Source organism: Photinus pyralis, unplaced genomic scaffold (genome assembly GCF_008802855.1).
Source record: "Photinus pyralis isolate 1611_PpyrPB1 unplaced genomic scaffold, Ppyr1.3 Ppyr1.4_LG5, whole genome shotgun sequence".
Taxonomy (NCBI): Eukaryota; Metazoa; Arthropoda; class Insecta; order Coleoptera; family Lampyridae; genus Photinus; species Photinus pyralis.
Window position 1 is genome coordinate 7,163,273 of NW_022170596.1, and position 16,222 is coordinate 7,179,494.

The 16,222-nt window shown below is 35.6% G+C and overlaps 3 protein-coding genes across 4 annotated transcripts; 1 reads left to right on the top strand and 2 right to left on the bottom strand.

Annotated features, from left to right (window-relative positions):
• The first annotated feature begins 1,718 nt into the window (after nucleotides 1-1,718).
• Nucleotides 1,719-2,806, top strand: LOC116171900 (nucleoporin Nup35-like). The gene is made up of 2 exons (XM_031488932.1): nucleotides 1,719-1,857; nucleotides 1,912-2,806. Exon 2 carries the CDS (start codon nucleotides 1,914-1,916, stop codon nucleotides 2,733-2,735), a length of 822 nt encoding a protein of 273 aa, XP_031344792.1. The 5' UTR covers nucleotides 1,719-1,857; nucleotides 1,912-1,913; the 3' UTR covers nucleotides 2,736-2,806.
• LOC116171901 (glucose-induced degradation protein 8-B homolog) lies at nucleotides 2,748-3,784 on the bottom strand. 2 transcript variants are annotated; one of them, XM_031488934.1, is made up of 3 exons: nucleotides 3,568-3,784; nucleotides 3,324-3,517; nucleotides 2,748-3,273 (listed from the first exon to the last, which is right to left on the bottom strand). In XM_031488934.1, exons 1-3 carry the CDS (start codon nucleotides 3,683-3,685, stop codon nucleotides 2,899-2,901), a joined length of 687 nt encoding a protein of 228 aa, XP_031344794.1. In that variant the 5' UTR covers nucleotides 3,686-3,784; the 3' UTR covers nucleotides 2,748-2,898. The 2 variants fall into 2 exon arrangements, with proteins under 2 accessions (XP_031344794.1, XP_031344793.1); XM_031488933.1 differs by having other exon boundaries at nucleotides 3,324-3,520.
• Nucleotides 3,785-5,994: 2,210 nt separating this feature from the next.
• On the bottom strand, nucleotides 5,995-14,796 carry LOC116171350 (homeobox protein six1a-like). The gene is made up of 4 exons (XM_031488132.1): nucleotides 14,485-14,796; nucleotides 9,162-9,402; nucleotides 8,849-9,110; nucleotides 5,995-6,554 (listed from the first exon to the last, which is right to left on the bottom strand). The coding sequence occupies exons 1-4, from the start codon at nucleotides 14,611-14,613 to the stop codon at nucleotides 6,356-6,358; spliced, it is 831 nt and encodes a 276-aa protein (XP_031343992.1). The 5' UTR covers nucleotides 14,614-14,796; the 3' UTR covers nucleotides 5,995-6,355.
• Nucleotides 14,797-16,222: the final 1,426 nt, after the last annotated feature.

The following is a 16,222-nucleotide window of genomic DNA, read 5'->3' on the forward strand; positions in this document are numbered from 1 at the left end:
AATCAGCACGATTTTTGGGTGCATTCAGTTACATAATCACAAAACAAAACAGCAATAACTTTTCAGATGCTTCAGATTCATTTGTAAATAAACAAACACTTTGGAGCAATAATTTAAGCATGCCCATTACATTATACTCTTTACCGCCATTTCAATGTTTAGTAGGCGACGATCTGTACATAAATAAAGCTTATTTTAGGCGACGATCTGTACATAAATAAAGGTTATTTTAAAATGCTCCTAGAAAAGTGCAAGAAAAGATCAAATATATGGGTGGAAGGAAAACTCTTTGCAAGCAATTGCTGAAACTTGGTTTTCGATACAAGAAGTGTCGGGACAAACGTAGGTTGGTAATGGCATCTCGTTATTTAAGAAGATTAAAAGAAAATGAACAACCTGAATGTGACAAGAAACCCGTTATATACTTGGACGAAACCTATATTCACCCATCGTACGGAGTAAGTAAATGCTAACAATCAGATGAAGTATCGGAAGTTTATAATAGGGCTGGTCAGAGGTACATCGTAGTATGCTGGTAGTCGTTCTGGTTTTGTAGAGGATGTCGCACAGTAAATCGGGGGATTATCACGACGATATGAATCCTACCAACTTCATGCAGTGGTTAGAGAAGCAGCTTATACCAAATTTACCAGCAAACTCACGCACCTTATCAGTGTTCAAATAAATAAGCCACCAACAATGAATAATCGTAAGGAAGTGATACGTTCTTGGTTAGAAGCATTCCTACGAGAAATGAATTTATTGACAATGTACAATTTATTGTGAACACCAGCAGTTCCGATGATGATTAGTGGTCAAGTGACGATAATGAATGAAAAAAGTTAAAGGTTGTGTGTTAATTTAGTCAGTGTGAGTGTTATTAATTTCAATGTGATTGTTTCAATAACTGTCCATATTTACACAGCAGAAGTGCATCAGAATTGTAAATTGTGTTGAACATGAACATCTAACAATTTTAAATGTGTTTACGTTTTGTAGAAATAAAATTATTAATTTTACTGTTTCCCCTTGAAGTAATGCAACTCATATCGCGTGCCCACTTATTTATATTTAGTAGAGTCAAATTTTGCATGAGAATGTAAGTACAGTCTAAATTTCCAACGTCCTCGGAACACCCCTGTCAGGAACCTTCTAAGCGTGGTGCCACTGTACCTACATATCCTCTGCCGATGCTCCATTTTTGAGATATTTGAGTTATTGGCATTTGAAGTTTGTCGACTTTGTGGCTACCCGTATTCAAACTGTGTTTTCGGCATTGCACACTAAAATTTTGTCCCGCACCAAAATAAAATTTCAACTTATTTTATTCTTTCATTGCTTATTTTTATACTCACTGAGTGCATAAATAGATCTTTAAACTCGATCGCACGAAAAATATACGAATTCCTTTATACTAGAATCTCAAAAAATCTTTTCTCGATTCTGATGTTGTAAGCCCCTTACCAGCTTTGGATTGTAGTCTACTGTATTAAAAGTTCTTAACGATTGTAATGTTTCTTATTTATTCAAGACACAGTGTGAACAACATCATTCACCACACATTGAATTTCTTTTCAATTTTTGTTGCAATGAGAAACCATATTATTCTCAAGCCGAACCTGCTTTAAGGATCATTTAATTTGAAGCCGGTTCTGTTGTCGACTACTGCGCACACTCACCAACGGCCTGCGCAAGGTTCAATTGGAGTCAATTTTTCGCTACAAGACTGTCTCTCTATTTACTTATATACTCCTGTGCATAGACAAACCAAATATTTGGCATTACTTGTTCTTGTTCCTATAGCAGTAAATACTCGTTTATTCCATCTCGGCAACGTTAAAACAAATTAGTAAAGCAGTGAGTAATCGCCGTTTTTCTTAAAATTTGAACTAGTCTCACTTTGTTTTTTAGGCATGGAACCAATGACATTGGGTAGTGCCCCTGGAAGCCCTTCTTCTCCAAGCGCTAATCCAAATTATCTACCTGCCTTTCTGATGGGAAATGCAAAACCAGCATCTCCCAATTCTCCAGAACTACGGAAAAATATATCTTTTAACTTAACACCTTCGGATAGAAGCTCAATGAGGCAGAAATTATTCAGTCCGAGTGTACCGGATGTGCCAAAGCATTTACCACTTTCTGTTGAATCAAACACCACGCCCGGCCCTCCAAAACAAAGTCTCTTTGACACGCTGGACGTAAGACGGTCTATTAATACGAACACCCCTAAGTCAATTACACATACCCAAAACTCTTTTCAACATGACAGTTTCTCGCATAGTTTTAACGAAACGTCCGTAGAGCGTGCCGATTTAATGCGTCAAGCAACAGCGTGCAGTAATTTATGGGTGACCGTCTTCGGATTTCCCACGACTGCGTCTGGTAGTATATTTACACAGTTTGCCAGTTGCGGTATGATCACGGACAAACGTTTTCCGGCACAAGGTAACTGGATGCACTTGAAATTCAGCAACACACTGGAAGTCTCCAAAGCTCTTTCCTTAAATGGTAAACTGATATCGAATTCGATTATGATTGGAGTAGTTCCTTATCAAAACAATACGGTTCGTGAAAGCGGGGAAAGTCCTATGCCAAAAACACCTACAAGAGCACGATCTCTTCGTTTGTCCTTTGTATCTCCCCAAAATTCAAACATGGTAATAACGCCCGAGAATGTACCTCAAAAATCAACTGGAATTCTGACCAAAGCTATGGATTATGTCTTAGGATGGTAAAACATTTAAAGGTGATTTATATATATATATAATTAATTTACACGAACATTAAACATTTTATATCAACTAAATTCGAAAGCCTTTCTATATAAATAGTACCCAATCCACGAGTGTAAGTCGTAAACTAAAAATAAGAGCATTTACTGCAATTCTTCAGTTTATGTTATTTGTGATCTTCAATAGACGCCGATGCCAAATTAGTCATTTTAGGATACTTTGTGCTTTTACGATCTAACTTTTCCTGTGCCCACAATATAAGTTTCAGCAATGTTGATAACTTCGGTAAAGTCGATTCTTGATGCTCCATTTTTAAAATCGCAGCATTAACTTCGCTGGCAACTTTTTGCCGGTGTGCAGGTTGCAACAAATCGTGAAAGGGACTAAGTAATGGATCTTCAAACGCTAGCAAAGCAATTGTCCGTTCCAGCTCTGTTAACACAGAAGAGTTGTCTTCACCTGCCTCACTCAGGTGCGACTGAGCAAATGCTAACGCTTCTTCTACTTGGTTATTGCGGATTAATTCGATGAGATGTAATTGCTGAAAGTGCACGTGTTAACCTCATTCTACTACACTACTCTTACACAAACCTGCAGATGAAAATATAAGTAACGATCGTTATCAAGTAGTTCTGGATGTAATTGATTAATAAGTGCTGTAGCTTCTTGTATGCGGCCATTCATTATCGCATCACGTATTTGTATTCGATTATCAAGGGAGTTTAGGTCTATTGATGGATTTACGCCAGATTCTAACTGAAATTTTTCGGCTGCCTCTTTGAATCCTTCTACGAGAAGGATACTACATCAAATACCCCGCAAATAAAGAACTAACCTGTCACTAAGTAGTTCATGATTAATTTATTCATGCAGGTCCGACTAATATCTTTAATGTCCAATTTCTTTAGCCATTCTTCTTTAGTAGGTACTTCTTGTTTGTCGGAATAACTCATTATTCAAACACCTTATTTAGGTACAGCAAATGTTAATTAATCTTTGTTTTTATATCGATAGTCATTAAACACACTACACAGTGTTGCCATGCCGCCATGTGATTCCGCATTCGGTGTTGCCGGAGCTAATTTTTATAGTATGGTATAATCATACATACAGGGTGACAATTTGAAAACTTACCACCCCCCATATCTTAGTAAATAAACGAGATATTTAAAAAAATCAAAATCCGTTTCGGTAATTCGGAGGGGGAATCACAATGAGATAGTTGGCGACGCATCCCCTCCAACCCCCTGCGCCCCAGCCACCCCAACTTTTAAATCTTAAATAGTGACCCCCATGTGTTGGAAAGCTCTGAAAAAATGCTTTCCAACCATACCAAATAGCATTACATTTAGGTTAGTAATTATCGTGCAAATCAAAAAATAAACTAATATGATACATTTGAAATCTGTCGTATTTAAAACGCAACCGGCGAACATAGACGAACTAAGACAGAGAATAAATTCAAGAATGTCGAAATATTGCAAAACCAACATTTGAAAAGGTTCGACAAGAGTTTTAGAATAGATTATAACTGGCGATCAAAAATGAGTTGCTGTCAAGTCGGCTTTGGAAGTTCAAGTTAAATACGATTTTCCATGTTTATTTTTTGATTTGCACGATCATTACTAACCTAAATGTAATGCTATTTGGTATGGTTGGAAAGCATTTTTTCAGAGCTTTCCAACGACGTATCACACATGGGGGGTCACTATTTAAGATTTAAAAGTTGGGGTGGCTGGGGCGCAGGGGGTTGGAGGGGGTGCGTCGCCAACTATCTCAATGTGATTCCCCCTCCGAATTACCGAAACGGATTTTGATTTTTTTAAATATCTCGTTTATTTACTAAGATATGAGGGGTGGTAAGTTTTCAAATTGTCACCCTGTATATGCATTGTATATGTATTAATAAATATACAATGATATATATACATGTAAAGGTGGGTTCATAGCTCTCTTCCGTGTGTCCGTTAGCCAATCAGAAAACAGTAAATTTTTAAATAGTACGTCGTACGTTCGCGAGATTCAACTTTTAATAATTTTTGGAATATAAGTATGTGAGTGAGTAATTTACATGTCTTTGAGGTTGCATTTGCACAGTAGGTGTATATGAGAGCCTGAAAACTTTGTAACGGTTTGCGTGAAACAGCCTGTATATTTACATACAATCTCGCATGCATACTATCGTACTCTCATACAGGAAATGAATTATGAATACATCATCACCTGCAAGTATTCTATTACATTTTTAATAAAAAAGTCTCCGAAAGTAGTCGGAATTTTTCATTTTCGAAACGGCACTTTGTTAAGCATCAAAATACGCCACTTTACCAAATTTCAACTACCTACCTATCTCTTACAGTTTCCGAGATCCCCATGGTGGCCCATGAATTTGAATCGGCCTGTGTACAGGGAATTTTTCGGGAATGGGCCATTTAAAAAAGAACACTTGTCAATGCATGGAATAACATGGCTATATAGGCAACCAACTCAACACGAATTTCTGTTCAATGATAATCTGTTTGTATGGAAGAATAAACTATCAAATTATGGTTACCTAGGTTTTACTATTCATCAAATTGTGATTTTTTAACAGAAATATGTATAGCAATGACGAAAAGGTGTAAGTATTAACATGGTACCAGTGATAACGGTTTGTGCATTGAAAAACAACCTTGTTGCGTGTAGTGTTGATGGTCTTCTACAGCATTGATATTTTTTTTATAAGTACAGCCTTCACCCCGTATGTAGGTATAAATTGAAGAAAAATTCCCTGTTCGTATCACATATCATAACAAAAATGGACGTCTTAACTTAAGTTCACTTACTCTTTATTTCTACATTGGGAGATCAAACCCTTTCAGTTTTTAATCACTCTCTGTTGGCTTCAATTTTCATGTACAAAAACCTTCCCCTACTAAATTTTAATTAGAAAAAATGTTCATTTCGCTCTCTGCCACCCATTCCTTTTATGACATTCAATTACAGCCTGCCTGTATATTTACATGCATTTCTTTTTTGTAATGAATTTAAACAAAAATTTAATATAACATGTTCTTTATCTTTTCTATCAGTCTGTTTATAAATAACGGACAGGAACAACGAAATAAACAAACAATTATGTACTAGTTAATGTAGAGTAACACCATTGTTTAAAACAATTTTTTCTCTCATAACATCTCAGAACATACCTACACTAAAAATATTCTGCGCATGCAACCAACGATATCAAGTTTATTTAAGAAAAGAAAAATATATCATGGAATGAAACACATCTAGGAAACATTTTATTGGCAGATATATAATTTTGGAAAATGTGTGCATTAATAAAACCAATAACTAACATATTGCAAAGGCTTAATAAATGCGCAACTTTCGACAATAGATACATTTTCTAATTAAGCTCCTTCCCATAATCAGAGTAATAAATGTGGTTGTGTGCCTGTATTTTGTGCCGCTATACAAAAATCCCATCAAGGGCGAGAAGTCTTCCATAAAAAATCACACAAATTATAAAAATAGTTTACACAATTTTAACGAACAAAAATAAATAATATATATACAGAATATTAAGTACACAACAATAACCCCCGAAATTACACATCGGAGGGGGTTGCTAGCCAATGTCACAATGTTTGGTAATCGTGTAATACGCTTCCAGGTCCCGGATATAAAGGTTGGCCCATGTTGGGTAAAACGTAACCCAATTGTGATGAGACACCCGGTACCGTTGAATTCGAGTACGCTAGTGGCTTTTGTCCTTCGCCTTCACTTTCAGAACCTGTTGATTCGACGTGTTGCTTATCAGAATTGCCGCCAGGACCCCTGAAAGAATTACCAGTTTTTAACATTACGCACGAAGTAATTTGATTACGGGTAGTTGTTGTATGTAACATAAACTCGGCGGCGCGGCGGTGTGCACTGGGTGGCTGCGGATGAACTTGAAGTTTACTAATATCGAATTACGAAGCCCGCAGGTGAAACACGATACTTTCAGAATTCTAGGCAGTTTTCATGTTTAAAACTAAATCCGGTATAGGTGGTCTTCCTATCATTTTGTAGTATAGTAACTGTATGTCGTCAGTAATTGTTCCTAAAATTATTTACAGCCCCGTAGAAGTATCGGGTTTCATTTATGTAGGGCGATCCTTGAAAGTGACGTGATTTAATAGTTTTCGGTGGTTGACAAAAAGAAAAGGGCAAACGACTGGCACATTAACAGCCTTTCGGATGGTATTCGGTAAACATATGGATGACACTTGCCATAACGCTGCTGCAGTTGCAGTTCAGAGTTTTTCCCAGTAAACGACATAAATCTAAAAGAGATCAAGTTTCGTTGGGCGCGATGAAAATAAACGGAGGCCAAATGTAGATTGTATACAAAATACGAAAGCAAATTGTTTCTATTTCAAAAACTGCGTATCGAGTGTGTGGTGTCGAGTGGCGGAAGTCTAAAATAGCAAAACATATAAGCTGGGCTATTCTCAGTTTCCAGGCATCACTCGACACCAACTAGAAATAGAAATGAAATCATTTTCGAATCCCCTCGTTTAATTCCACACAAATTCCCGAGTTTTACGGTTTTTTTTCCTACAAAATAACTAAACGCCGATCGTTAACCTCCCACGTATTTACAAAATAATGAAGATGCGGAAAGTAAATGGGATGGTAGTAGCGGAGGAGCAAAGTGGTGTTTGAACAGACACAGTTGTTTTGGTGAAACCCGATAGCGGCAGCGCCCTTGTTTGAACCAGAGTAAGGGGTGGCTCTACGGTGGTAACCCGATGTCGGTTTCAGTCGAATACGATATTTAGCTTCTTTCCTCTTACGTATTTTTAATTAATTTAGAATTATTTAAACTACGTTACGACGATTTGTGTCTTATTTATTGCGAGAGAGAATGTATCACCAAAGTTAGACATTTCAAATTAACATTACCGATCACATCTTTCCTACGGGAAGCGTTATTTAATCGAGCGTTCAAGGTACCTATGGTCAAATGTCTGGACCTAATTACAATCAGCATACATAAAATGCTAAATGCAATTAATCTGTTAGTTATAAGCCTGCCAAATAACATACAGTAAAGCTAAATTTACACTGACCATTAGTTTCATTTAGATGGGAAAATGTACCAGAACCAGAGCAAGAGCGACCATGAGATTGAGTTATAGGTATAAAAAATTACCAAAGTATATCTAAAAGTCTCTTCAATCGGATACGCTTAAATGTTTCTTCTGAATCTTTCTCCGATTCGTCCTTTTTGTTGGATTTGTACTGAGAATAACTCGACGAAGACAATTTTGTGATAAGTCAAGTTCAAACAGCGAAAAAGATAACATAAGTGGGTAATTATATTGAAGGGGTGGTCTTGTAGAAATACTGTAGGTATATTATTTGCGACTGTTGATTCGTGTAAAAATGTTGGCACGTGTGTGGTTAAATCAAATCTTTCAACATGGAAAAATTAGCACGTGCAGTGTTGAACGCATTTCAAACCATAAATGTAATAAAATTCTAAAAATATCCAAACTTTCCGATTTGGAGCAGCACAGGATCGACGCAATCACAAAAGAAAGAGTGGTCTTTCTATATTTTTAGCTGCAGCTCAATGTGCAACGCAACAAAGACGTACAAATTTCCTTTCATAATATTGGAAAAACTAGTTAGTTAGAAGAGTGACGCCAACCGTCGCGATAGGAAGGTATAGCTACGCTAAACCATTGTACTAAAGGCGACGCTCGACATAGCATATGAGACTGTGTCACACGAGATGATATTTGAAACCCTTTTACAACCGCACATTTCAACCACAAGCTCATTCTGATTGTGTGCATTGCGGAATTATGCACGATGTCCTTATTTTTCGTTAATTTCCGACACTTACTTTTAATTACAAATGATGTATGTAGCAGATGATAATTATCAAAAAAAACCTACACTGTTGACAATTTAACAAAACAAGGAGGGATCCGATTCGAGTTGTGCGTGCGTATGGCTTCGGTTTGTAACCCAAAACCGGCGCGTATACAGCCACGAGGTGCACCAATATCAAGTTGCTCCAAACGTTGGGGTGTTCTTGATATTAATTAATATTGAAAAAGAGAATGTTTACGTACGTTTCCTTGTGCTCGGCGGCCCTATCGCGTTGTCTACGATTTTTAAACCAATTCGAAACTTGCGTTGTGGTCAATCCGGTAGCCTCGGCCAACTCTCGTTTTTCCCGTGGACTCGGATAAGGATTGTGAGAATACCAATCCCTTAGGACGCTTCTTGACTTCTCCTTAAAACAATAACTAGTTTCTTCTCCGTCCCAAATCGTTCGTGGCAAAGGAAATTTTCTGCGTACCCTGTATTTGCCGACGGCACCGAGAGGCCGTCCTGAAAATTCGATATTTTACTCACAAACTTCCAATCAACGATCTCCCTTACCTCTAAGCCTTTCCGCCTCGATGTAATGAGCTTTCAACCACAGCGCTTGTAACTTCGAATGATTGTGGGGACTAAAATTGTGACTTTCTAAAATTCTATAAAGTTCCTTAAAATTTCCTCTGTGAAAAGCGACTATTGCTTTCGCTTTTAAAACTGATTCGTTATTGTGAAGTTTGTCGCAAGCCGGTAACGACCATAAAAATCTACCCAAACGTTCCACGTTACCGGCTTGTTGCAACACCTAAAAAACAAAATTTTTTAAGTTCAGTGGTCCATTGGTAGCTTGTACAATGTATCGTGCGTAGAGGTGCTATCGTTACCACACTCTGTTTATAGAACAAATTCAATTTTATAAATAGAAAGTGTATCAATAAAAATTTGTAGCCCCCTAAAACTCGACAAAATAGGTAAATGTTTTCACAAAAATCAAAAACAAAAAAAATGTTATATCACGGTGCACAATTTTTAAGCAAAAATAATTCTTATAGATCCATGTGAGTTGGAAGTTGCAACCCCACAAATTATTAAACGGGACGAGAGGTCAAATAACAGTTTTTATTTTTTAAATCGATAGATTAGTTACCGAGCAAGCCAGCAAGGTCCTACATTTTTCAAAATCTTAGGAGATTCTCCGGTATTAGGAGTTCCAAGTACAAATGTTCGTTGGAAATAAAATAAACTGGGCCTAAAAGTTGCCAATGTTTATCATCTCGAGCGAGCAAAGCGAGTCGCACCAACGTTGCTTTTATTAATTTATCGTTTTTTGAAACTCAATTTAGAAGATACTATCGTAAGTACTGCATGGCGTGATATTTTTATTGCTATCGTACCTACCTATTTAATTAAATATGAAGGCCGTTATTGAAATTCGTGTGATTCGTTACTTGCGCAGTCTATACTTAAAAGAAGTTCGTGCTCATTCGATAAACCTTTTGTAAGCGCTTAGAAGGGCTTTAATTGAAACAGTAGGGAGGTATACAGGACAGGTAAAAAATATAAAATTTGTATGTTCCAATGTAAGATAAACGCACTGTATATTTTTGGTAAACTACAGTCAAAACTGAGAGTTTTTACTTGAAAACATTTAACGAGGCTCGATTTGATTTTCGATAAGTAAACTGCCAGAAGTTTCTCTCACGCCCCTTTTATATTGCCGGAATCGTTTTTTTATAATGTTTTATCAGCAGGACAACGAAACTCGATCCATTTGCGTTTCACAAACCACACACGCCTATTATAGTACTAGGACCTCGAGTAGGACGTTGTTTTTTCACACAAAGGAACTTACAAGGAATGATATATGAGTATTTTTCGTCTGGCATAATTAGCACATTTTGTTATCTACTCTGTCTCCACAAAACACGTTTTGTCTTATGATTCACACTTATAATATGGAATTCCGTTGATAATGCAAGTTTAAAGAAAAATGCAAAAAAATAAGAAACCGCTATTTCAATACCTCATTTTGTAGATTATAAAAAATAAGTCATTTGATTAAATTACGGTTCTGCCTGTAACCACATACAGAGATCGACTTTCAAGTGGAAACTAGAATTGTTTATTTTCTCGTTACTTATCATTAGTCACTCCTAGAAACATAATTTGAATTAGTAGGTACTTTGTCACTATTACTGTAATCGTAGAGTACGGATTTGTACTTAATTTATATAATGTTATATCACTTATTATAACATTATTGTCGATTTGAAAGATATCGCCGAAATCTCCGAATAACGATTACATTCTGCAAAATTTATTGTAAGTACCTCAATATACCATGGCAATACAAAAAACGGCAAAGGTAAATGAAACTATGAGATACCTTAAATCCAGAATTATGTATGTAGGTACACTTTATTTTCGGGCCGTCCATCTTTCCGACCAATAAACGGGACCATTGCAGTTGCACAATAGGAATGCACTTCACTCGAGAGAAAAATGCACGCTAACTAGAAGGGCAAAAACGAGTTGTGGCGAAGTCAATTATGGAATGAAAAAGCTCCTGCGAACTTGGAAACGAAAAAAACCAGAAATAAATGTCTGCCAATATTCAATTCAACTAGAGGACTTTGATGTTTTTAGAAAATACAATTTCGAAAAAAATTGTTAATTTCAAGAGAAGAATTTTTCGTGATCTTTCGGAACCGAATTTTCCAAAATCCCGCAAGAGATACAACGGACAATGGTGAAATATATTGAGGTATACATTGAATTTTCAACGGTTTTAACGATATACCAATTCCGAGACCAGTTCATTTTCATATATACCTACAGCTCCTTCTGTAAACAAATAACTTTATTGATAAACACAAGACAATAAGTATACGTATAATATACACCGTGTCCAAGATAAAGATGTCTATAATGGGAATGCCCGAAAACATAGAGATACGACGATGGTCCAATTAGGGAAAAGTTGCGTAATTAAATGGTATCATTCTTTAAATAAAACCAGAAAATTCCGATTACTTGGGTTGAGTAGCATTTTAGCATTGGAAATGCTTATGTTTTTTATTACGAATATAACGATATACGCTTGGATATACGGTACAGAAAAAAAGTTGGAAACTGTTTCAACGGGATGGTGCACCCGCATACACCGCCTTAATCGTGTGAGAATATAAATTCCCTGTAAATGGAAAATTTGCCCGATAGATATTCTCGTACGATTAGGGTTTTGTGAGCGTTTCTGGTCTTCTTTAAAGCATGATAACTCTTGACTCGCGCATATTCTCTAATTTGACCGTATCTTCTATGGTTTCCGAGATCCCCATGAGACATTCTTATCTTGGACACAATGTAATAACTAGGCATGTAAGAACATTATTGTCATGGCCACTACTCGAGTTTGAAAATGAACTGCAGAAAATTGTATTTTAGCATTGAATAAAAAAATTTTAGGATTGATTCATAGCAGGCTACCTGCGGTTGTCTTACGGGGAAAACGATACCAGTCACCAAAAATAACAGTTGAAGCTGGTAAAGGTGCAATTTCATGTACTCGCTTCGGACTGGAGCTACTACCGTTTTATGCACAGTGCAGCGGTTAAGAAGAGTGCATTAACTGTAATTCTTCGAAAAACATTATCTACATATTTAAAAATTAAAATCTCTATAATTATATGAAACCCAGGGACAAAGCGAAAAATAATTTCAAAATGAAAATCAATATTCTTTTATCCACTATACTATAGGACCAAATTAGATTATTTATGATTAAAGAAAGTTTGTAAATCTCTTTTCGAGATGGCCTATTATTAAACAAGAAATACCAACAAAATTAATTGTTTTTGAAATTTCAATCGAGTTGGCTCATTTGTTAACCAATATAAAAACCAAATTTTTGGGGTTACTCTTCATCGCTAACTATAAAAACAGGACATTCATTACCTAAGATTTTTTGTTACCTACAGTGTTTGCTAATGAGTAATGCAAGGATGCTGATTTTTCCGGAATAAGTCGTTTTGTAATTACTTAATCGAAATCGAATTTTCTAAACGGAATTTTAATCAGTACAAAAAACAAAACGTTCGCTCATCTTCAATAATACCAAAGTTAACCATACGATCGCACTCCATCTGGAGCAGCCCGTATATCAGTAGTGAAATTACAATACATTCATTTTTCATCGTTGTGGGCTTTCGAAAACCATTGACGAAAATAAGGGCATTCTAACGAAAGTTAACGATAATAATAATAATAAGTTAAAGGATAACCCGAGGGATAAACCCAATAAACTTATGTTCAAGTTATTAAAAATGAGCTATACGAATATGAAATGTTATAATTTTAGACCTCGTTTTAAACTATGTTATAGAAAACATCCTGTAAATAAAAACAGAAAACATGTTCATCTAAATTTACGTAAATTCGAAATAAATGATATGAAAGCCTGAAATCAAAATTCATACTATAATTTTAGCAAAAGGCAAATGCGATTTTTTAAATTATAATTCGAATTTCCTTTGAAACGACTCTTTCGTTGGTTTACATGTTACATATACGTATACAGTGAGTTTTTTAAATGCGAACATACGCTTTTGTATGCAATGTAATTTCCCTATGTTCGATTTTTAAAAAAACGCATAATTTAAGATACTTCCAAAAAATATGAGATATGGATGTGTCCGAGGATGTGTCATATTTCTGGTTTTGTGTACAATATTCCTAAAGTGTGCACTAATCCACTACAATTACTTACGTGAAAATAAAGGCTTATTAAAATACTTTAGAGAAATCAAGAAAAAAAAGTAATCGCTCCTACCTATATTAAAAAATAATTCTTGCGCAAATATCTCATGTGATCACCAGGTATGGAATCGTGTTTTCCAGGTCACAAAAGGTGAAGGTACATGGGGCATGTGCTTTTGACGGAGTCATGTTAAAATTTAGACGCAAGTGCAGACTTACCGGTCTTAGGCCGGTATTACACTATCAAAGATTTGATAAAATATGTTTTATAATTATAAAAGATTGACAAATATTTTATCAAATCTAATCGTCTGTTTATTACTTAAAATATATTTTATAAAACTAATATTTTATAAAAGAAATAATATATTACACTGTCAAATATTTTATAAAATATATTTTATCAAAAATCTTTGTCAAATATCCTCGCAAATATCTATCTTTTAATATAAAAATAATTTTAACAATAACTGTAAATACGTATAAAACTTGAGATTCAAACACCTGTACTAAACTCCGGCACCTACACTCAAGGCCTATTTAAAATACAAATGTATATGATATGCCAGACTTTTTCACAACCAACGAAAAAGGAAATAGATATTAAATTATGTACAAATTTTGAAATTTTATAAGAGGTATCAACATTATGCCAAATATTATTTATTCTGTACATATGAATATAAGGGAGACCCCTTGGGGGTATTACTTGATCGATTTATGAAGTATTAGTTACCCTCTCAAGTTATACCTATGAAAAAAAATATCATGCTAATGCTTATTATTTTTACCATATAAATCTGGAGTTTTGGCACATTACCTACTTAAACACTTAATTTGGTTCTGTCTGTACCCAACATCGATTAATTATAGGGGGATATTACATTAGTCAATGAAATTTAGTGGTAACGTGTAAAAGATATCGTAGAAAAACTGGTAAATTGTAATATCAAAGGCCACGTGTTATTTATTTACACGCTAGCTCTAAAACGGACTAACGGAGTGTAGTGCACGAAAAGATGTGAAAATAGCCCAAATTAACCCCAATAACCGATCAAATTTAGCATAGTCCAATGAATTCATACATTGTGTCCAAAAATTATGTATCTAAGAATAGCATAGATGATATTACCTCACAAACGCAGGCGACCTGTTCTTGTGTAAATCCAAAACTGGGCAAAGGGCTGTTTCTTGGCGGAGGACTGTAAGGAGGTGTTGCACCCGAACTTGGGGTTCCGTATCCTACCCCCGCCGATAACATTCTCTAGCAAGCTTCTTTGTTTATTGCGAATTTAATGTACACATTTTGTAAGCACAAAACACTGCACGTTCGAATTCACAAACAAAACCACCCGCGAATGAAATCTATTTAAATCTATGACGCACAGTCTCAATTGCTCTCAGAATTCTTTCAATTTAGTGCAAAACGTACGACGCACGTTCGTACGCTACCGCATCCGTTGCTTAACTGGTTTGTTTTTGAAACGGATCTATATTGGTTAACCTTTGGGGCGGTTCCTGGTAGAGCGTACGGTAATAAAAGGCGGGGTTGCTCATGCTACACCACCCAATTGGAGAATCGCAGTTTACGGATTCCATGTAATAGCAGATTCAGGTGCAAGTAAATAGGTATTATTTTATTTCCTTGTATTCGTTAAGGAAAACGATTAACTTGCAGAAAGGCACAAGATCCCTACCTACTTCGTGAAGGGCTCTCTAAGGGTTGACGAAGGTGGTTGACTGACTGGACAAACAGGAAGACCAGAAAGGTCTACGAAAATAACAATAGATACCTACGTTCTATTTGAATACAGCTTTCAAAGGAAAGAGTTTTGTATCAGAAATTCCGATCAAAATTGTAACGGGCCAATGTTCACACCTTTTTTTAAAGATAGGACTAATATTCAGGATTGTACCCTTTGATAAGGCAATCTGATTTTATATTAACATAATTATATTTTACGTATAGGTACCTAACGACCTAGTTCATATTTTCTGTATTATTTCGGAATGCAGTTGCAGGATATTAATGGGACACCCTGTACCTATTGGTTGAATAAATTTACCCTTTATAAGAATTTCGATGCACAACTGTGATAAAAGTTGCAGTTCTCGAGGAGAAAAAATGTATAAAGGTGCTTTAAGTTATATCTAATTTATATTTTGTCATATCAGACGATAAAACTGCGGGATAACTGGAAGCGATTGCAATAATTCTACTCAAAAAAAAACAATCGATTTGTTCCGAATGTTGCTAGACTAAGTTTATAAAAACAATAATAAATTCGTTCCAACTGATGAAGCTCCTACATAAAGAAGTATCCCGTGCAAGCTGGTGTCAAGCTCCATTGCCACAAGTAGCTATTATATAGCCTCTCCATTATTATAAGAGTTCACCCTGGGGGTTGCAAAAGCTCATTTTGCAGGGGTGTATTTAAACTATTTAATAAGCGTATCCGTTACAGACCGTTATAAATAATTGAGAGGTTGGGCGGTTTAGCGTTTATAATTTTGCATTTAAAAGATCGATTGTAAAAAATGAAATTTTCTGCTCACCGATCGGTATAGGTAAGCGCTTGTTTAAAAGTGTTACCGATGTAATTGCATCTTCGTATATACCTATAGGTATATTTATGCCGTATGCGGTTATTCATAAACAGATAATTTGTTATACTTAGTAGTTACATAAAAAGGTTATGCGACCACCTTTGTGAAGCATTTCAGTATTAGGTGAATTTATTTTTGGTTCAATAGTTATGGGTTCTTAAAGGTGACAATTATTTAGTTAAGTTAAGACCAATTGGATTCATAAGATCATTAAATTATTATAAAAGTGGCACGTGCGCAATATACAGGGTGTCACTTAATTT